The sequence below is a fragment of the Acipenser ruthenus genome, chromosome 49, assembly GCF_902713425.1.
Source record: "Acipenser ruthenus chromosome 49, fAciRut3.2 maternal haplotype, whole genome shotgun sequence".
Taxonomy (NCBI): Eukaryota; Metazoa; Chordata; class Actinopteri; order Acipenseriformes; family Acipenseridae; genus Acipenser; species Acipenser ruthenus.
The window spans coordinates 8,986,475-9,008,650 of record NC_081237.1 but is presented as its reverse complement, the minus strand read 5'-3'; the positions used below and the strand labels follow the sequence as shown (position 1 = coordinate 9,008,650).

The 22,176-nt window shown below is 49.9% G+C and overlaps 1 protein-coding gene across 10 annotated transcripts; it reads left to right on the top strand.

The window, feature by feature from the left end:
- Positions 1–324: 324 nt before the first annotated feature.
- On the top strand, positions 325–19,591 carry LOC117962662 (CUGBP Elav-like family member 5; the record flags this gene model as incomplete). Of its 10 annotated transcripts, none has more annotated exon segments than XM_059015107.1 (11): positions 325–373; positions 5,452–5,577; positions 7,145–7,224; positions 7,704–7,850; positions 10,799–10,943; positions 12,167–12,313; positions 12,446–12,508; positions 12,905–12,991; positions 13,907–14,050; positions 15,113–15,277; positions 15,856–19,591. In XM_059015107.1, coding segments are annotated over 10 exon segments (1,116 nt in total), but the record flags the coding sequence as incomplete, so codon positions are not given.
- Between the last annotated feature and the right edge of the window lie 2,585 nt (positions 19,592–22,176).

Sequence of the window (22,176 nt, the reverse complement as noted above, 5' to 3'; positions counted from 1 at the left end):
TGAGTTATTTTGTAAAGTTTAAAGCTGAAACAGTTGAGTCTCTAATTGCAATCGCACATGTGCTTGGCGTCAGCTGATCATGCATTAGCGTATAGAGCAGGGTGGGACTCAGACTCCCGCTGCGTTGCATTTCAGAAGGGTTCAAGTGAAAGAGTAGAAACCTGCACTGATTGGCACGGCCCTGTCTCCTCACCTGAAGCTCAAGGAACCAGACGCTTTGATTTTATCATGCCGGTCGCTCAGTCGCAGACGAGCACGCCGGTATCTTGAGCAGCTCCTCTAACCCTCTCCTCTCCTCTCCTCTCCTCTCCTCTTCCCTTCCAGATGACGCGTCCCATCCAGGTGAAGCCAGCGGACAGCGAGAGCCGTGGAGGTAGTTGTCTTCTTTTCTCCAAGTTGTTTGTTTGAGGGCGGGAGGTTTGTTCTTGTCTCTCCCCTGTTATCTCTGTCTCTGTCTCTCTCTCTCTCTCTCTCTCTCTCTTTTTCTGTCTCTCTGTCTCTCTCTCTCTGTCTCTCTTTCTCTCTCTGCTCCCCCCCTCCCCCGATCAATACCCTCCCTGCACTGTGCCAATCCATCCCCCCCCCCCCCCCCCAAAGAGTCACTGTCGCTCCAAACTGCCCCCCTCGGACAGGAGAGTGAGGACAGGCAGAGAGATTGATGCTCTATAAAGCACCATTGATTTTACCATTGAAGCGGCTTGTTACCATTAACAATGATGTGCAGTGCCATTCACAGCCTTCCAAGGGCCGTTTTTGAGGGGTCCCTGGGCTGCCTGCCCCGGGCAAATAGACTTTTAATGCAGGTCGGCTGTGTGGGGATGAGCGATCGGGGTGCAGGAGGAGCAGCTTCAAGCACCTCAAGGAGCGGACAAACAACAGCACTGACACCGAGAGGCTGGTCTGCAGGGATCCTAGTCAGCGCAGATTCCCTGAGTGTGGGTGTGTGCTGGGGGAGGGTTTGATTCACTGATTCCCTGAGTGTGGGTGTGTGCTGGGGGAGAGGGGGAGCTCTATTCACTGATTCCCTGAGTGTGGGTGTGTGCTGGGGGAGGGGGGGGGGGGGGGGGTTTTGATTCACTGATTCCCTGAGTGTGGGTGTGTGCTGGGGGAGGGGGGGAGCTCTATTCACTGATTCCCTGAGTGTGGGTGTGTGCTGGGGGAGGGTTTGATTCACTGATTCCCTGAGTGTGGGTGTGTGCTGGGAGAGGGTTCGATTCACTGATTCCCTGAGTGTGGGTGTGTGCTGGGGGAGGGGGGGTAGATGTATTCACTGATTCCCTGAGTGTGGGTGTGTGCTGGGGGAGGGGGGGTAGCTCTATTCACTGATTCCCTGAGTGTGGGTGTGTGCTGGGGGAGGGTTCGATTCACTGATTCCCTGAGTGTGGGTGTGTGCTGGGGGAGGGTTCGATTCACTGATTCCCTGAGTGTGGGTGTGTGCTGGGGGAGGGTTTGATTCACTGATTCCCTGAGTGTGGGTGTGTGCTGGGGGAGAGGGGGAGCTCTATTCACTGATTCCCTGAGTGTTGGTGTGTGCTGGGAGAGGGGGAGCTCTCTTCACTGATTCCCTGAGTGTGGGTGTGTGCTGGGGGAGGGGGGGGGTAGATGTATTCACTGATTCCCTGAGTGTGGGTGTGTGCTGGGGGAGGGTTCGATTCACTGATTCCCTGAGTGTGGGTGTGTGCTGGGAGAGGGGGAGCTCTATTCCCAGATTCCCTGTGAAACAGTTCTTCCTCAGTTAGTTGCCGAGCTGCGTTTCATAAATTATTAAAAAAGCGTCTCCTTCTAACTTTGATCTAAAGAAACAGTAAACATCTCAGCAACATGAGGTCCCATTAGGGTCACTTTTATCATGACATGTGCCTCATTATAGCTCTCAAAACACAGGGCTGAAATAAGGGAGGGGGGAGGGGGGTGGCGTACAGCACTGAGAGCAGCTGCACTCATTTATGATATCGTTTGATTTGATCTGATTTCATATGCAGTGCTCTACAGTTCTAGCCTATTAAAGGTGCTGATATTTTCATTTGAAGAGCTGCTGCACTCCCCAGAGGCCAGCAAGATGATGAATGGATTCACGAGATCCAGTCTTTGCCAGGGTCTTCAATCGAATCTTCATGTGAAGTGTTAGAAACCACGCCAGTGTCTGCCGTTCGAGTTGCCCCAAGTGAAGCTGCAATCAGGGAAGCTTTCCCAGTCCAGCCTTCGTTACAACACCACACAATCCTATATAAACTCCTCCGTCCGTTTCCTTCAGGAGCTCTTGTGAGTGTGATAACAGCATGCTTTAGAATGGGGTAAACACCGCTTTGAGAATGTGCCGTGTGACAGATGAGAATGCTTCGGGTTTGATTTGTGGAGGCGTGTTGGGAAGTGATTGGAGATCAGCTGTCTGAGGCTCCTCTGCTCCTCTCTCTCGTGTTTCTCCGGGACAGACCCTGTGTTTAAACCTCCCTGTCCTTGGGGTGTGACTCCGCTCTGCCATCTGGAAATCCACAATCACAAAGCACGCGGTCTCATGCTGCTTTGTCAGGATGGCTTGCCAAAACCCTTGGTAATGTCATTGCCCTGCCTGTGAAACCTCGCTCTGTGTTATAAAACGCTTTCTCCTGCCCTCCGCGGACTCGTTTTAAATGATTAAACCAGAGAAATGGGCTCTCTTTACAGGAATACAGCTGGATTCTCAATGCTTGTGCTTTTGATTCTATGAAAACGGAACGGTATGGACAGGTTGAGAATCAGTATTATCAGGATGTGTATGAAGCAAAGAGGGAGAGGGGGGAGGTGTCGGGGTTCATGGTTCGGAGCGCTGAGCCTCCACAAGTCTGCCCCCTGATGGGGAGGAACAGAGCCAAGCCCTGGCGCCTTCAAAGCCTTTCCAGTGACTCAGGAGCTGGGCACGGCTGCTCTCTGCTCAGCCCTGTCGGGGAGGGGGGGGGGGGGTGGAGAGTATAGATTTTGGAGCAGGACGAGTTTATTTAGGACACATTGCAGCTCTCTCTCGTGATAGACAGGGTTATTATTACTGTGCAACGTGCTTGCTTACCAGGCTGCCTGTGAGTGTTTATGAGACAGGATTCCCGTTCCACAGAGCAGTCCATTCCAACTCAGGCTGCGCTGACAGTATATTGCACGTGTGCTGTGCTGTGCTGTGCTGTGCTGACAGTATATTGCACGTGTGCTGTGCTGTGCTGTGCTGTCCTGTGCTGACAGTATACTGCACGTGTGCTGTGCTGTGCTGTGCTGCGCTGACAGTATATTGCACGTGTGCTGTGCTGTGCTGTGCTGTGCTGTGCTGTGCTGACAGTATATTGCACGTGTGCTGTGCTGTGCTGTGCTGTGGAAGAGCCTTTCACTTCTTCACTGTCTCTTCAATGTTTCAGGTGCTTCTTGTTGTGTAAGTCAACCAGTGAAATAAAGAAAGAGCAGAGTGTTTGTTTTTTAAATCTCGTGCAACACGAGGCATTGCATGTTGTATTGGAATCCATCGTCTTATTCTTGGAACATCTTGGACAGTGAATTCTGCCACATTTCTAGCTGCGTGTGGGTGTATCAGAGGCTGTGAAACTGCAGCCCTGTCTTTGCCATGTTGGCTCAAGCTGCTGTACAGCTGACTGCTCAGCGCCTCAAAGTGCTTGAGCCGCAATGGGGCCGGTTTCTCCTGCCCTGTCCACTCTGCTGTGAAGCTGCTGGAGCGTGTGAGTGTGCACTGAGGTGTGACGGGAACAGCCAGGAGCCACGCTCTGATTGGCTGAGGTCTGTGGACCCAGTGAGGGGTGGCTAATCCGTGCCTGGGGGAGGTGGGTCGGGGAACTAACACTGAGAGAGAGAGAGAGGTATATTTGTAACTAAGATGTCGATTTTTGATATTTTAATACTGGAGAGTCTGCCTTTGTAAAAGTTTCCCACAGTAAAAACAAAGCAAAGGGCATTAAAGCATGATGAATGCATGCTAAAGCACAGAAAGGTATGGTAAAACATATTAAAAAACAAACCATAGCAAACCATGGTAAATGCATAGCTTAACCATGGGGAAAGCGTGGGGCAAAACTGGAAAATGACACTGCAGAAATACCCCAGCCTGTTGATAATGACCAGAGCGGGGTTGGGGGGGGGGGGGCTGGCACTGCCCGCTGTCCCCCATCTGTCTGCGTGCTGCCCCTCGTCTCCGGGCTGCGGGGGGGTGATGAGGTTCATTGTGCTCACAGTGGGGTCTCCGGGCCGAGAGCTTCATTATCTGGAAAGCCATGAATGTCAATGAGTCGTGCAACACAGCAGGGCAGGGGGAGCAAACTGTGCATTATATCAGAGAGAGAGAGTGAGTCAGAGAGAGACAGAGAGAGAGAGAGAGTGAGAGAGCGCGAGATCAAGGGCGAGGGACAATCCCATCTCCATTCCCCAGAGCCCCTGGTCCCTCGTCTCTGGATAAGTCTCTAATATTGCTAATAACTGGTCCTCATCTCTGCTGCTGACAGCTGAATCAATTCTGTTTACCAGCAAGCAGATGGAAGCCTGACCCCTCCCCCTCAGCACTGACACATGAGTGACAGGCTGCTGTATCTGGGGTTGCCTGGCAACGCTACCCCCCCCCCCCCCCCTCTCTCTGACACAGATACACTGGGGAAGCTCGCCCAGAACTCTCAATCAGGATTCTGTAAAGCTACAAGAATCTGGAAGTCCAGCAGCCGGGCGTTTGGGCTCGTGCCTCCTTCACTGTACTGCTCTCCACTTCTCAAATCTCAAGCGAGTCGTTTTCTTTCAAACCTGCAGCAGAGGCCCCTGCGTGTGTTGAGAGCCGGTGTTTGTGTGTCTTGTCTCAATCTGCCCCCCCCCCCCCCCCCCCCGCCCCCCCACCTTGCCCTTTGCAGTTCCAGTTCAACGCATTGCGCTGCAGATAAATGCTCTCCGATCCTCCGTGACAGATGTCACATTGAATCTCTTTTATTGGGATACAAACCCTCTGATCTGCCACTAACAATAAGGAGCCTTCCTGGGGCTTGTCCTCTCGACACAGCCCTCTGACACTCGCCATGATCTTAAAGGTGCATCATCTCCACTGCCAGGCTGAACAGAGAGGGAGGGAGGCAGGCAGGGAGGGAGGGAGGCAGGCAGGGAGGGAGGCAGGCAGGGAGGGAGGGAGGCAGGCAGGGAGGGAGGGAGGCAGGCAGGCATGAAGGGAGGCAGGCAGGGAGGGAGGGAGGCAGGCAGGCATGAAGGGAGGCAGGCAGGGAGGGAGGGAGGCAGGCAGGGAGGCAGGCAGGCAGGCAGGGAGGCAGGCAGAGGGAGGGAGACCCTTTCTCTCAGGGGGTGAGGGAGGGACGGGGGGAGCAGTTCAGCCTCAACCCCCCTCTTGGAGTTGATAACCCCGGAGGGGTGGGTGGTGGTGTGCCTGTAGGGGGAGCGGGGGTCTGTCTGGGTCTCAGTTAACCCCACCCCTGTGTTTTGTTCCAGAAGACAGGAAGTTGTTTGTGGGGATGCTGAACAAGCAGCAGAGTGAGGAGGATGTGTACCGCCTCTTCGAACCCTACGGAGTCATCGAGGAGTGCACCGTGCTCAGGGGCCCTGACGGAAACAGCAAAGGTGTGTTGTGTGTTGTTTTCTCTGCAGTGTTCCTCTCCTGTGTGTTGTGTGTTGGTTCCTCTCCTGTGTGTTGTGTGTTGGTTCCTCTCCTGTGTGTTGTGTGTTGGTTCCTCTCCTGTGTGTTGTGTGTTGGTTCCTCTCCTGTGTGTTGTGTGTTGGTTCCTCTCCTGTGTGTTGTGTGTTGGTTCCTCTCCTGTGTGTTGTGTGTTGGTTCCTCTCCTGTGTGTTGTGTGTTGGTTCCTCTCCTGTGTGTTGTGTGTTGGTTCCTCTCCTGTGTGTTGTGTGTTGGTTCCTCTCCTGTGTGTTGTGTGTTGGCTCCTCTCCTGTGTGTTGTGTGTTGGTTCCTCTCCTGTGTGTTGTGTGTTTGTTCCTCTCCTATGTGTTGTGTGTTGGTTCCTCTCCTGTGTGTTGTGTGTTGGTTCCTCTCCTGTGTGTTGTGTGTTGGTTCCTCTCCTGTGTGTTGTGTGTTGGTTCCTCTGCAGTGCTCATCTCCTGTGTGTTGTGTGTTGGCTCCTCTCCTGTGTGTTGTGTGTTGGTTCCTCTCCTGTGTGTTGTGTGTTGGCTCCTCTCCTGTGTGTTGTGTGTTGGTTCCTCTCCTGTGTGTTGTGTGTTGGTTCCTCTCCTGTGTGTTGTGTGTTGGCTCCTCTCCTGTGTGTTGTGTGTTGGTTCATCTCCTGTGTGTTGTGTGTTGGTTCCTCTCCTGTGTGTTGTGTGTTGGTTCCTCTCCTGTGTGTTGTGTGTTGGTTCCTCTCCTGTGTGTTGTGTGTTGGCTCCTCTCCTGTGTGTTGTGTGTTGGTTCATCTCCTGTGTGTTGTGTGTTGGTTCCTCTCCTGTGTGTTGTGTGTTGGTTCCTCTCCTGTGTGTTGTGTGTTGGCTCCTCTCCTGTGTGTTGTGTGTTGGTTCCTCTGCAGTGCTCCTCTCCTGTGTGTTGTGTGTTTGTTCCTCTGTAGTGCTCCTCTCCTGTGTGTTGTGTGTTGGTTCCTCTCCTGTGTGTTGTGTGTTGGTTCCTCTCCTGTGTGTTGTGTGTTGGCTCCTCTCCTGTGTGTTGTGTGTTGGTTCCTCTCCTGTGTGTTGTGTGTTGGTTCCTCTCCTGTGTGTTGTGTGTTGGTTCCTCTCCTGTGTGTTGTGTGTTGGTTCCTCTCCTGTGTGTTGTGTGTTGGTTCCTCTCCTGTGTGTTGTGTGTTGGCTCCTCTCCTGTGTGTTGTGTGTTGGTTCCTCTGCAGTGTTCCTCTCCTGTGTGTTGTGTGTTGGCTCCTCTCCTGTGTGTTGTGTGTTTGTTCCTCTCCTGTGTGTTGTGTGTTGGTTCCTCTCCTGTGTGTTGTGTGTTGGCTCCTCTCCTGTGTGTTGTGTGTTGGTTCCTCTGCAGTGTTCCTCTCCTGTGTGTTGTGTGTTGGTTCCTCTCCTGTGTGTTGTGTGTTGGTTCCTCTCCTGTGTGTTGTGTGTTGGTTCCTCTCCTGTGTGTTGTGTGTTGGTTCCTCTCCTGTGTGTTGTGTGTTGGTTCCTCTCCTGTGTGTTGTGTGTTGGTTCCTCTGCAGTGCTCATCTCCTGTGTTGTGTTTTGTTCCCAGGCTGTGCGTTTGTAAAGTACTCCACACACGCTGAGGCCCAGGCAGCGATCAGCGCTCTGCACGGGAGCCAGACCATGCCAGTGAGTTCAAATCATCAGCATGTGTGTGTGTGTGTCTGTGTGTGCGTGTGTGTGTGTGCGTGTGTGTGTGTGTGTGTGTGTGTGTGTGTGTGTGTGTGTGCGTGTGTGTGTGTGTGTGTGTGTGTGTGTGTGTGTGTGTGTATGTGTGTGTTCAGGGTGTGTGTGTGTGTGTGTGTGTGTGTGTGTGCGCGTGTGTGTGTGTGTGTGTGTGTGTGTGTGTGTGTTCAGGGTGTGTGTGTGTGTGTGTGTGTGTGTGTGTGTGTGTGTGTGTGTGTGTGTGTTCAGGGTGTGTGTGTGTGTGTGTGTGTGTGTGTGTGTGTGTGTGTGTGTTCATGTTCAGTGTGTGTGTGTGTGTGTGTGTGTGTGTGTGTGTGTGTGTGTGTTCATGTTCAGGGTGGGCAGGGCTCCAGTGTGAGGATGGTTTTGTCAGCATTGCTTTCCTCTTTCCTCAGCCCGGCTCGCCTTCTCTCCCCCTCCAGGGCGCCTCCTCCAGCCTGGTGGTGAAGTTTGCTGACACAGATAAGGAGCGCACGATCCGCAGGATGCAGCAGATGGTCGGCCAGTTCGGGATCTTCAACCCCGCCGTCGCGCTGCCCTTCGCCACGTACAGCAGCTACGCACACGCAGTGAGTAACAGCACACGCTGAGGCCCTCCACACTGTGGTGCTTTACATATCCAATGGAACGCACTGAGTGATGTGTCAGACCGCCTCGGAGCCTCTTCACTAAACCCCAGGGATGAGCTGCCCTCCCTCAGCCAGCAAAGGCTCAGCACCGTTAGGTTATTATCATCACCCTGGTTCCCTGAAATAGAAATGTAACCATTACCTCACGGGTATTAATCCTTTGATTCACAGGTTAGAAACACTGGGGAGTCGTTAACTCTGTGCTCTCAACACAATCCCAGCCTTCACTGGGATTCATGAAATGCAGCCTGTCCGAGTGAGAGCAGGTATGTAAATTCATCCAGGACTCGCTGCTGAAGATCTGCAGGGAGAGATGGAGAGCAATTCATCCAGGACTCGCTGCTGAAGATCTGCAGGGAGAGATGGAGAGCAATTCATCCAGGACTCGCTGCTGAAGATCTGCAGGGAGAGATGGAGAGCAATTCATCCAGGACTCGCTGCTGAAGATCTGCAGGGAGAGATGGAGAGCAATTCATCCAGGACTCGCTGCTGAAGATCTGCAGGGAGAGATGGAGAGCAATTCATCCAGGACTCGCTGCTGAAGATCTGCAGGGAGAGATGGAGAGCAATTCATCCAGGACTCGCTGCTGAAGATCTGCAGGGAGAGATGGAGAGCAATTCATCCAGGACTCGCTGCTGAAGATCTGCAGGGAGAGATGGAGAGCAATTCATCCAGGACTCGCTGCTGAAGATCTGCAGGAGGGGTGATGAAGAGCAATTCATCCAGGACTCGCTGCTGAAGATCTGCAGGGAGAGATGGAGAGCAATTCATCCAGGACTCGCTGCTGAAGATCTGCAGGGAGAGATGGAGAGCAATTCATCCAGGACTCGCTGCTGAAGATCTGCAGGGAGAGATGGAGAGCAATTCATCCAGGACTCGCTGCTGAAGATCTGCAGAGAGAGATGGAGAGCAATTCATCCAGGACTCGCTGCTGAAGATCTGCAGGGAGAGATGGAGAGCAGCTTCAATTTTATTTTCCTCCCTTTTCAAACCTGCTGCTTCCCCTCAGAGTTTCTGGGGCCGGGTAGGAAAGCAGGCATCGCATTGTTTTATTTTATATTCAAGAACAAACGACCCCATCATCTCCGAGCCAAACAGCAGAGCACAGTGTATGACTTGTTGTTCATGTGAATGGCTTTCTTGGGCATTTGAGCAACTGTCAGCCTGCTCTGTATGAAACTGCCATACAGTATTTTTAGCATCTCTTTTGCAGAGTCACAGATTGCGATCGTGACAAAAGACAGAAAGCACAGTGTGATCTGCCTGCTGTCTTGTAGCTGATGTTAATAAATTGCACATCACTGCGTGGGCGTGGGCTGCTCCACAATCATCTCTGTGCAACACTGCCCTCTGCTGGGCCTAGCTGGGAATGAATCCCTGTACTGCGATGCACCCTGGGGGCCAGTCTTCAGAACTGCACTCACTGAGATTTGCTGGCTGGCTTTTTTTCTAAATCCGAATCTGATGATACCCAAATCAGAAAGCAGCTGCATTTAAAACAACACTTTATGAAGAATCAAAATGAAGCCTAGTGTAAATTACTTATTCCCTTTATCAGAAAGAATGTGGAAGAAATCTGTGAAACTAGCCCCAAATCTGCGTTTGTTTTTGTAGATAAATGCACTGGTGCCAATAAAAGGTGCAGCTTTCAAACTTTAGGGGCTACTGCTAATGGTACAGTGCTATGATAATCTGACAGTGCTATGATAATCTGACAGTGCTATGATAATCTGACAGTGCTATGGTATTGGGATCGTGGTATGCTAATGTGACAGCTCTATGATAATAGTACAGTGTTGTGCTAATGACAGTGTTGTGCTAATGGTATCTGCTTTTAAACGCTGGGTCACCCACTGAAATGCAATGGGGGGGGGACAATCAGCTGAGCCCAGTGACTCATCACGAGTGCTAATGGGGGGTCTGGCAGCCTGTGCCTCACCAGCCCTCGTCTCCTCGTCACGAGTTTATTAAAATTAACTTACAGATCGCATGGCTGCTCTCTCTCTCCTCTCTCTCTCTCCCTCTCTCCTCTCTCTTAAAGCCCAATTCATCTTCTTTGGCACACAATGGATGCTCCCCATTTGTCACGTTGATAAAATTATGCAAATGACAGAAAGGGAGTTAATAGATGCTGTGACAAAGCACGTGTCGAATGGATGAGGTGCGGGGCAGAGCCGTTGAGGGGGATCGTGGGCTTCCCCGCGCGGGACGCCGTGCGAGCGAGGCCGGCTGAATGGGCCACTTGCTCGCTGGGATGGTTTTTTTTGTATTGCTTTTTGTACGGGGAGAGGCATGTTAATAAAGCAGAGGGTGCTGGAAGACATTCCGCATATTACAGGAAACGTACACAATGCTAATTGGGACGTTTTAGTGTTATACCTACAGATTACACCTGTTCTTGCCCGCTTGCATTGGCTTCCGGTGAAGGACAGAGTTATTTTTAAAATGTTATTAATGACATTTCAGGCTGTCTCTGGAAATGGCCCTGCTTCCATTAATGACATGCTTTTACCTTCTGTCCCTGGACGCCAGCCGAGATCTGCTGAGGGCTTCTGGAGACTGCAATGAGAAAACGCAGCTCTTGTGGTGGAAGAGCCTTTAGTCATCATGCACCTGGATTATGAAACAATCCTCCAATTGAAATCCGTAAAGCTGACTCAATAAATGCATGAAATCAAAGCTTCAAACACTTCTTCATGCAGAGGCCTTTCTGTAGATTGGGATGGACTATCTTTTAAATATTTTATTGTATATTATATTATATTATTGTACAGTATATTTATTTGTCATATGAAGCGCTTTGGGATGCCTTGGCATGAAAGGCGCTATACCAAATCAATGTGATTGATTGATTAGTATTGATTGTACTCTCCCCCTCTCCTCCCAGCTGATGCAGCAGCAGGCCGCTCTCATGGCTGCCTCTCACGGGGGGTACCTGGCCCCCAGCGTTGCATTCCCGGCCGGTCAGATCCACCACATGGGGGGCCTGACCCTGAACGGGCTGCCGGCCGCGCCCATGACACCTGTGTCGGGTGAGTTTCACGGGATGCTTGGTGAGCAATGGCTTTTACTCAATTCTTACCTGAGTTTGCAGCACGGCGCCGGGCGACTTCTGAAGATGAAGAGTCTGAACGATCTCAATCTGAGCAAACAGAGCAGAGCCAGGCCTGCGGAGCCCCAAACCCCCCTTATAACAGCATAGCAAAGTGTGATAAAACACAGTGAACGCATGGGCACGCACAGGCAAGCACTGCAAAGCACAGACAAGTATCATACTGTAAAGCATATTAAACCCTGGTAGGCTATGGTAAGTGCACAGTGTAGCCAAGGAAAGAGGCTTCATTACTGTGCAAAAATACCATGTAGTTACTGAAACCCCATCACCAGAACAGGGAATCTAGCATTGGAGAAAAAACTCCTTGCTGAAGTAACCTCAGGACTCGCCCGGTGCCATTGTAAAGAGTACAGGTGTTCACAAGGTCTCTGATTCCGGGACAGTGTAGCACAGTGGGGGCAGATCATTCGAAGGTAACTCCTCCACAGAGGGAAGCATCCCGATGAGGAATCTCCCCTTCATGATGAATTGAACCCTCCTCCGGGCGCAGAATCTAGCTTGGACTTTTCCAAAACGTTGATGTTTCACATGAATCGGCCTTATGGACACGTGTGCTTTTTATATGCTGATGTACCGTTCTGTCTGTCTTGAGTCTTGTTTGAAGACATGTCGCGTGTTTTTGTTTTCTTTCCCTGTCGTTTTGTGAGTCACATGTAAAGTATTTCAATAGAGATGAGAGCCAGCGCCCCCTGTAGTCTGGCCGGGCGCCTGCGGGCTTGCCTGTAAGCTGCCCAGAGCTGCACTGTCCTCCAGACGCTGTAGCTCTGAGGCGGCTGCACGGTGAGTCTGCAGAGTGTAAAGAAGCGGTCGGCTGACGGCACACGCTTCGGAGGACAGCGTGTGTTCGTCTTCTCGCTCCCGAGTCAGCGCAGGGGTGGTAGTGGTGAGCTGAGCCTAAAAATAATTGGATATGCCAAATTGGGAGAAAATAATAAAATTATTGGTGTTTTACTAAATTAAAAAAAAGAAAGTATTTGTAAGGATGGTGTCCGAGCATTGTGTTTAACCCCTCGTGTACCAGAGCACCTGCATTGTGTTGTACATTATTCTATTGTATAGCGTTGTGTTGTGTTGTGTTGTGTGGTGTGGTGGCGTGTACAGTAGTGTTGTGCAGTACAGTCCTGTGCCGTGTTTCCCCAGGTCTGAGCTCTCCCCCCTCCATCGCCCCCTCAGCAGTTCCCAGCATCGTGACCCCCCTCGTGAACGGCTTCACCGGGCTCCATCACCAGCCCAACGGGCACCCTGCCGTGGAGGCCGTCTACACCAACGGCTTGCCGGCATACTCAGGTACGCACCGCCGGCACAGCTCCGGCGCCACTGATCTCTCAGGGAAGTCTTTGAGATTTCTGCACCGCCAGCTCTCCCTTTGATTTTTCTCTCTGCTGCACTAACCCCGGTTCCTGCTTGTCTCCCCTGCAGCTCAGAGCCCCAGTGCAGCAGACACCCTCCAGCAAGCCTTCACAGGGGTGCAGCAATACACAGGTGATCCACACAGCGGAACCGCATCCGCTCTCTGTGCATTCAGCAGTGCATGTGCCTGTGTAACCCCGCGGTCTTCAAGTCTGTCTGCGAGTGGATCTCACAGGGCAGACGGGCACAGAACTGGTTAAATTCCTCTCTGAGCAGCAGTAGTCTAGTGAGAGCGGGAACCTGTGATGAAATTGAAAATGCTTTTACCTGCCTCAGGTTTGGAGCAGGTTTAGCAGTGAGCTCGCTGAGCTAGGTTAGTGTGCAGGCCGCTGCCACTCTTCTGTTAGCTTTTATTCTAACGTCATATCATCTGAACAAGGTAGAAAGCAAGCTGGGTGCAGGGGGTGTGCTTGCCTTGGTCTGCATGCCCACAGTGATCCGTGTGTTTCTGTGTCTCTCTCCTGCCAGCGATCTACCCAGCGGCCACCCTGACCCCCATTGGACAGACCATCCCCCAGCCCCCGCCTGTCATCCAGCAGCAGCAGCAGAGAGAAGGTGAGTCTCAGGGGGTCCCGGGGGTGTCACCAGCACATTGCACCACCTGGTGGCCCTGCCTGTGACCCCGGTGTGTCAGTCTGGGCTCCCCTGCCTGTGACCCCGCAGTGTCAGTCTGGGCTCCCCTGCCTGTGACCCCGCAGTGTCAGTCTGGTCTCCCCTGCCTGTGACGCCGCAGTGTCAGTCTGGTCTCCCCTGACTGTGACCCCGCAGTGTCAGTCTGGGCTCCCCTGGCTGTGACCCCGCAGTGTCAGTCTGGGCTCCCCTGCCTGTGACCCCGGTGTGTCAGTCTGGGCTCCCCTGCCTGTGACCCCGCAGTGTCAGTCTGGGCTCCCCTGCCTGTGACCCCGCAGTGTCAGTCTGGTCTCCCCTGACTGTGACCCCGGTGTGTCAGTCTGGGCTCCCCTGACTGTGACCCCGGTGTGTCAGTCTGGGCTCCCCTGGCTGTGACCCCGCAGTGTCAGTCTGGGCTCCCCTGCCTGTGACCCCGCAGTGTCAGTCTGGGCTCCCCTGCCTGTGACCCCGCAGTGTCAGTCTGGGCTCCCCTGCCTGTGACCCCGCAGTGTCAGTCTGGGCTCCCCTGCCTGTGACCCCGCAGTGTCAGTCTGGGCTCCCCTGGCTGTGACCCCGCAGTGTCAGTCTGGGCTCCCCTGCCTGTGACCCCGCAGTGTCAGTCTGGTCTCCCCTGCCTGTGACCCCGCAGTGTCAGTCTGGGCTCCCCTGCCTGTGACCCCGCAGTGTCAGTCTGGGCTCCCCTGCCTGTGACGCCGCAGTGTCAGTCTGGTCTCCCCTGACTGTGACGCCGCAGTGTCAGTCTGGTCTCCCCTGACTGTGACCCCGGTGTGTCAGTCTGGGCTCCCCTGCAGGGCTGGCTGGCTGCTCTACGTGTCTCTTGATGCCCGTGTCTCTCCGCAGGGCCCGAGGGCTGTAACCTCTTCATATACCACCTGCCCCAGGAGTTCGGAGACAACGAGCTGATGCAGATGTTCCTGCCCTTCGGGGCAGTCATCTCCTCCAAGGTGTTCATGGACCGAGCCACCAATCAGAGCAAGTGCTTCGGTAGGTGACCCACCGCAGAAACCAAACCAAAAATCAGGGGTGCTCCTGCTCTGAGAACCATGTGATGCACACGCCGGTCCTGGCAGGGTGTCAGGAACACACAGCGATGATTTGAACACACAAAGATCAGCCCAGATTCAGCCACCTCCACTGCTCCAGCCTGTTACAACGGGGGCTCGAGCACACGGCTTCTAAATAAATAAACAGCTGAAAGACAAGGAAGAAAGCAGGCTGCCATTATAGAGCCGCGTTTGTTTTTTTCGGTTCAGGGGACGGTCTGTGTGTGATTGATTGCCGCTCTCGCTCTCTCTCAGGGGGGATTTAATCACACGTACATTCACAGGAGAAGAGCTATTTGCAGTATTGACTGATACACTATGCATTTACACCAGCGTGTCGGACACCCTTTGGGGCAATTAATCTTCCCCCCCTCCCTCTCCCATCTCTCCCCTCTCCCGTGCTGGAATGGGGCTCCACAGCAGATGTCTGGGCGAGGTGTCAGGGGATGGTGAGGGGCTCCTCCTGCTCATTATGCGGGTCAGTGGGTTTCACTAATGAAACGGCAGACGCTGGGGAATGCATCAAAGGACCGCAGCCGCTGACATGTCTGCTCGTTGACTTTCAAGTTTCTCTTCTTGATGGGAATAGTTCTGCTGTGTGCTCTGTGTGAGAGTGTGTGTGTGTGAGTGTGTGTGTGAGAGTGTGTGTGTGTGAGTGTGTGTGTGTGTGTGTGTGAGTGTGTGTGTGAGTGAGAGTGTGTGTGTGAGAGTGTGTGTGTGTGAGTATGTGTGTGTGTGTGTGTGTGTGTGTGTGTGTGTGTGAGTGAGAGTGTGTGTGTGTGTGTGTGTGTGTGTGTGTGTTCCAGTGTGTATGGGTGTGTTTCAATGTCTGTGTGTGTTTCAGTGTGTCAGTCTGGGTGTCTCTAGAGGCTGCTGTGTTCTCGTGGTGATGCAGCGTGCAGTGTGGGTATCTCTAGAGGCTGCAGTGTTCTCGTGGTGATGCAGCGTGCAGTCTGGGTGTCTCTCCCTCCCTCTCTAACCCACGCCGTGGTTCCTGTTCCAGGCTTTGTGAGCTTTGACAACCCGGCCAGCGCTCAGGCTGCCATCCAGGCCATGAATGGATTCCAGATCGGCATGAAGAGGTTGAAAGTCCAGTTGAAACGGCCGAAGGATGCCAGCCGCCCGTACTGACAGAGCCGGAGAGCCAGCACTCCCTGTGCCAGCGCAGGTACGCCAGGGGAATGTGTGCCAGGCAGAGACACCCCCTTAGTTACACCCGAGTCCGCACACCTCAAACCTCTTCCAGCCGTGACCCCCCTACTGTTAACATTGATATCTAAATATCTATAGATCTATATGAAATTCTTAAATCAGGTCAACTAAACACATCACAAATGCCGTGATCACAAGAGCAGGTATGAAGAATCCCCCTCACAGTCCCCTGTTAGGAGAATGATGTGCTTCACTGAACAATGTGATAGCAGTGTGTGTGTGCGTGTGTGTGTGTGCGTGTGTGTGTGTGTGTGTGTGCGTGTATGTGCGTGCGTGCGTGCGTGTGTGCGTGCGTGCGTGCGTGCGTGTGTGCGTGCGTGTGTGATAATAATGAAATAAATCTTGCTTTGCATTCCTTAAAGGGAGCCGGCTGCTGCTCCAGTCCTGCCTCAGCAAACATCAACCCTTTTAGTGTTACTGAAAGAAGCCAACAAACAAACAAGCAGCCTTGCTGATCTCGTTGCAGCTGCCCTGGCACGCACGGTTTGAAGCATCAAGTCTTTCATATGAGATTTTCATTTTCTCTTTTGCTAGGCCCTAAGAAAAGAGGAGACATCTTGGAGGAGTTTTACTTTTTTCTTTTAAAAAACAAAAACAGCTTCTTGGAGACATATCAGCGTTAATTTAAGAAGGCGTTCCGGAGCAAAGCGAGAAGACGAGTCGATACGCGACGGCGGAGAATAAATACAAACACAGGAACGAACGAACGAACGAACAAAACTCCGACCTGAAACTTTACTGCAGCTCTGTCTGCTGTCAAGACTGGAATTTTTAAATTAAGCAAAAAAAAAAAAAAAATAGTCTATATATATGTAAAAAACAGCAGAGAGCTTGAGATTTTTTGGTTTTACTTTACTGGACAAATGAGGGTTAAAATACTTGAAGATTGCAGGAAAACAAGAGAGCGCCGTGGGATAGAACGAAAGGAATTGCTACTCCTGCAGAAGGACTGTCTGCCTGTCCCTCTGTCTGTGTCTCTCTCTCTCCTTGACAAGCTGAGGGGTCACTGAGGTTCACAATCAAGTGTACAATCCACAAGCTCTCCTTCTTTAGGGACCAAAGGACCAAACATTTGTATTGTTCTGAACTGTAATGTATAATAATACTAATATTGATGATGATTATAATAATAACACTGATGATTATAATAATGGTTCAGGGTTTGGGGTGGAAGGAGGTGGGGTATCTTTCCTTTATCTTTAAATGTTATTGAGTTTCAGAATGAAACGAATTGCTAATGCTATAATAGAAGAGTATTTTAAAGCAGTGTAGTGGCGTAGAATACTTTGATTGAGATTGATCAGGGCATGCTCAGAACTGCAGTAACAGTGACTCTTCAGTCATGGGAAATTTGTCTGTATGAAAGTCTGAAGAGGTCGCTTCATCTGGGACACGTCTTTTAGTTTTTAAAAGCACAGGATGAAACCCTGCCGTCCAACAATCCTACACAAACACAGACAAGGAGCAAGACGTGTGAACGCACGCACGCACGCACACGCACAATCTCGCTCTCGCACACACAGAGACACAGACACAGACGCACGCACACGCACACGCACACGCACACTCTCGCTCTCGCACACACAGAGACACAGACACGCACACACGCACTCTCTGTGTGTCCTCGTACACCCAGTAGATCACAAGCTAATTTGTGGAATTGATGATTAGAAAATGGCCAGCTTTCAGCCAAGGTTCTAGCACCTATTAACATTGCTTCAGCAAGCTCTTCAGTGCCCACATCCGTTTAACCCTGCGCTGGGATGTTAATTCTAATACACACCCTCCCTTTATGCATTCCAGGTCCTGATAAGGAAAACCAGCCAAGTGCGATTTATTTAACCCCACCCATTTAAACAGATGCAGAGACCGAGGTCAAATGGGATTTTACATAGCACACAGCGCCACCACGTGGACAAACGAGGGTTAGGACAGACGTTCAACTGAAATCCCAGACGCTGAAAACAGGAAACAAAGTAAATAGGTGTTTCATTCCTGCGAATGTACCGCAGCGCTGCGGTGTGCAGTTTCTATACAGCGTGTGTTAGGAATATAAACGCAACGTCGTTAACCAAGACACAACACTGCTAGAAAAGTGCCTCCCGGGTCCTCGGACTCACAGCAATAAAAAGAGTCAAGGTCTGAGACTGGTGAAGAAGGAATACAAATTACACGCACACAGCTCTGGTTCCAGAAGTGCCACCCGATTCTTAGCATGCCATTGCACAGCAGCTTAGTGCTGACCCAGCTGCTGCAGGGCCTGCTGCAGCCTTGCTCTTAAGGGACAGGATTACACAGCTTGGACTGGGAAAGCGCACACAGCTGTAGGTCACAGGTTTCTTTTATTTAGAATCTTTGCACGCATCCTGCTTCGCGGAGGCAGATCTGCCCGTCAAAACAAACGAGTCTCACAAACCAGCCCACACGAGAGTCCACACACCACTGCTACACTGTTCCACCGCACGCCTCTCTCCTGTACTGTGAATCGTGACCCTGGAAGAAGACGTGTTTCTGATGAAGCCTGACGCCTCAGATTAGTGCCGTATCACGACCAAATCCATCCGCATTTATTTGAATTCTTTTTAACTGAGCCAGGAATGAGAGGCCTCCAAGATTCTCCCTTATAAAAGTTTCCCAGAGTAAGAGCATAGCAAAATGTAATAAAGCACAGCGAAAGCATGGTAAAGCATAGGAAAGCATTGCAAATCACCAGAGAGGTCAGGTAAAGCATAGGAAAGCATTGCAAATCACCAGAGAGGGATGGTAAAGCATAGGGAAGCATTGTAAAGCACAGAGAGGTCTGGTAACGTGTAGGGAAGCATTGTAAAGCACAGAGAGGTCTGGTAAAGCATAGGGAAGCATTGCAAATCACCAGAGAGGGATGGTAAAGCATAGGGAAGCATTGTAAAGCACAGAGAGGTCTGGTAAAGCATAGGGAAGCATTGTAAAGCACAGAGAGGTCTGGTAAAGCATAGGGAAGCATTGTAAAGCACAGAGAGGTCTGGTAAAGCATAGGGAAGCATTGTAAAGCACAGAGAGGTCTGGTAAAGCATAGGGAAGCATTGTAAAGCACAGAGAGGTCTGGTAAAGCATAGGGAAGCATTGTAAAGCACAGAGAGGTCTGGTAAAGCATATTAAAAAACACGACAAACCAGGGTAAACTTTGGTGAATGCACAGCATAAGCATGGGAAAAGCGTGGGAAGGACTGCTGAATGACCAGGGAAACTTTCACAAGGGCTAGCACAGGGTGTTGGGGGCTGTAGTGGGGTGAATGATCACAAGCCTGTCGATACTATTAATACTGCCGACACAAACACAGGTTTGCCACGCTGGTCCCAGCACAGCCCTCACTCAGACAGCACTGTCAGTATTATGCTGTGGTCCGTGACTGTCCTTACATTACAGCCACCGTTCTGGTTTGATTAATGCTAAGAGAGCCGTGTGAAATTCACACACAGTCATGAACCAGATACATATTCTGCAGTTATTATACTTCAGGCTACCAAGACCAGTTCAAGATACTTTAGTTTTTTGGTTGCTATGGCTACGCTACCTCCATCCATGATCATTCATTTTCTGAGCATGCTCAGTAGAGGGGGGGTGGTAAAGATTGTTATTATACTATGAAGAAGAGTATTCCTAACTATGGTTTGAACGCTAAGAAAAAAAAAAATAAAGCTTACTATAGATCTCAAATCTGTATATTCCGGGAAAATTATCAGCACAGAACTTTTTTGGGGAACTTATTAATCGTGTTAAATTTTTGGTTTCTCAGCACAAAAAGAGGCATTATTAATTATTATTATTATTATTATTATTATTAAATATATATATGTTTAATATATTTGCTTGTTGCACCTGAAATGTGACCCGGTTTCAGTGTTACTACAGATGCTGCAACACAGGAGGCTACAGTATAAGGTTTAAAAAAAAAAAAAAAAAAAAAAAAAGCAGCGCCACCTACTTGCTGGGTGACCACATTGCAGCAATCAAAGAAGTAATGGAATTATGTTTTTAGGAATAAAAAAAAAAAAAAAAAATTATTATAGATTGAGAAACCAAACATGTTTTTATTTTAGGTTTAATTTAAACGTGCTGCTTTAACTTATTAATTTATGTATTTATTTATTTATTTATCATTTATTTTTATTTAATTTGTCATGAAGAGTATGTATTTAAAAAAAAAAAAAACAATGTTCATTTTTTTTCCTGTTTTCATTTATTTATTTGTTTATTTTTTAAAATTTTACAATAAAAATTCAAACCGGATGTTTAGTTCTTTCCAAGTACATCCACATCTAAAAAGTATCCTCAGCAGCACGGAGGCAGTGCACGGGCTGCAGCTGCAGAAATGAGGCGTGTGATTGGAGTGTTGTTACAGCGTGAGTGTCGCTCCTGAAGTACTGCGCTGTGTTCTACACTGCTGGACTTGGACAGACCGCATTACAATTCGAACAGATTCATGCCTGCACACTTAATTTCATTATCTAGTGTCTTTTGTAACAAGAAAACATTTGGACATTGCGATTGTAGGCTGGCTTGCGCATTAAAAAATACTGTGCCTCTTTTTGAAGATTGTGGGCGGATGATCTGCTCTCGAGATATTTAGTAAGTGTTGGTTAAAGGTCAATACATTTCCCAACCGCGATCCTCACACACCAGGAAGGGAAGCGCAATACTTCCTGGAGCCGGTGCAGATTCTGACCCCCTCGAGATCTGGTGCTGGGAATGCCCACGCCAGCGTTCAGCACCGCTGGATGAGCTGTTCTCGAGATAGAGCAGAAATGAAGCGCTTGCTATTGCTCTTAATGATGGTCCCATTGGTATCTCCACTTCATCTCCACAGATAGGTGTTTTGAGAGGCATTGCGTTGCACTGCGCGTCTTCTCAAATTTCTGAACTCATCATTAACAACCATTTAGTTACAGGCTATGAAGGGAAGCATACAGAGACTGAAATCAGAGGGAGGGGGGGGGGAGTGAGAATGCGCGGGCCTGTGTTGTAGTTGCAGCTATTTATTCCAGTGTGGCTGCTGGTCACTGCGTGAGCAGGGCTCTTCATCTTTATTACAATCACTTCATGAAAATCAATCCCTCTCCTGATAAACTCTTATCTGCGCGCCGCAAAGGGGAAGAGAACACATTACTGTAATATCTCCTTTGATGAGAGAGTGAATGAAAGATTAGTGTAACTTAGTGATGTATGATGCTGAATAAACTGAATTTGCTTTTCCTAGTTTCCAGAGGGGGGGGCGGGGGGGGTTTGACTCTGGTAATTAGCTGAAAGTTTCGTGACCCTCGCTCGTTAGACTCAGTGTGGGCTGCAGTCACATTACCAGAAGGCTCAGAGGCACCGGCTGACTGAACCCATCCTGCTTCTAAACCATGAGTAGGAACACGATTACAACGTCCTACTGCTCCTAGCAGAAGGGACAGTGTTCCTGTTTGAAAGGGGGGTATGAGGGAAACTACAGCTAAATCTACCATTGAGGAATACATACCAACTGGACTGTCAACAAGGTTTTACACTGAGCAGGAGTGCGAGACACTGCAGCTTTGAGCTGCCTGCTGCTCCTGGCCCTGACTGCGTAAAATCCTTCCTGTCTATCTGCTTTCAATCTGGGACTTACTTAATAAATAAATAAATAAATAAATAAATAAATAGAGAACAATCTATTCATCTTGCGAAGCACTCTATTAACTTTAAATTAACCCTCCTCTTGGAAAATCAATCAGTCAGTCTTTTACAGTTTTTATTCATTAGCAGATGAATAGTCCTTGTTTAGCAGAGGAAGTGAAGAGCCCCCCCCCCCCTCCCCCCCCATCATGGAAGACCTTGAGAAACACTCAAGACTTTGCGCTGTGTTTGACAATAGGGCTCAACAAAGTGTCCTCTAGTTGAATAAAACAAAAAACGCTTACTTTACCAAATAGAACTTCAAAAAACCTTGCCGCCTTACTGACACATGCGACGTCTCTGTTTTATTTATTGTTATTTTAACAATTCATTTCACCCCTCTGGACTGCTGCACGAATCACAAAGTTTAAAGCTGAAGCTGTTTTCAGAATGAAATTAAGATGAGTGAGTGAACAGCGACTGGAACACGTGGGAAACTGCGCGGGGCGGGAGGCTACTGCCCTGGAATCCCACGCACACGGAGCGCCTCAGAAAAACAAACAAAACACACACATTCTTTACTCTCAAACACCTCTGAACGTACAAACCTAATGATGCAGCGAAATTTCACATCACTGTCAGGGTCTATATGTATTATAAAGTATTATTATTATTATTTGGTATTAATACTGAAGCTCTCATGCACTGGTATAATACATATATCTATATATTTATTTATATTATACATATATATTATTCATCTATATGAACCTGAATGTTGTAAGAGCTCACCCTGCTGGTTGCAAAGCCCAGAGCCCCCAGAGCTCCTGTGAGCTGCACGCTATTAAAAGTGACAAAGCAGACATGAATCAGCAAGACCTGCCCACAGGGGGTCAATTACAGGGCACGTCACGATGACATCATCACAGTTCTACTCCATGATTACCTCCATATGCCCCCCCCCACCCCCTCCTATATTTTCAACACTGGCCAAGGCTACCATGCGATGGGGTCTTTGTTTTAAAACGTACACCGTTCATCTGAAGCCAGTCACTCCACGGAGGAACATTTGCAAACGGCCCCAGCTGCTGACTGATCTCAAAACTTTGGCAGGTCGTGTCTTGAAGGATCCAAGTTTAAAAACGGTAACATTTATAAAAATGATAAAAACCTCAACATGCGTGTGTGTGCAAGACTGTTCCACAAAGCATTTGAGTGGATCTGCAGAAATACCGAGT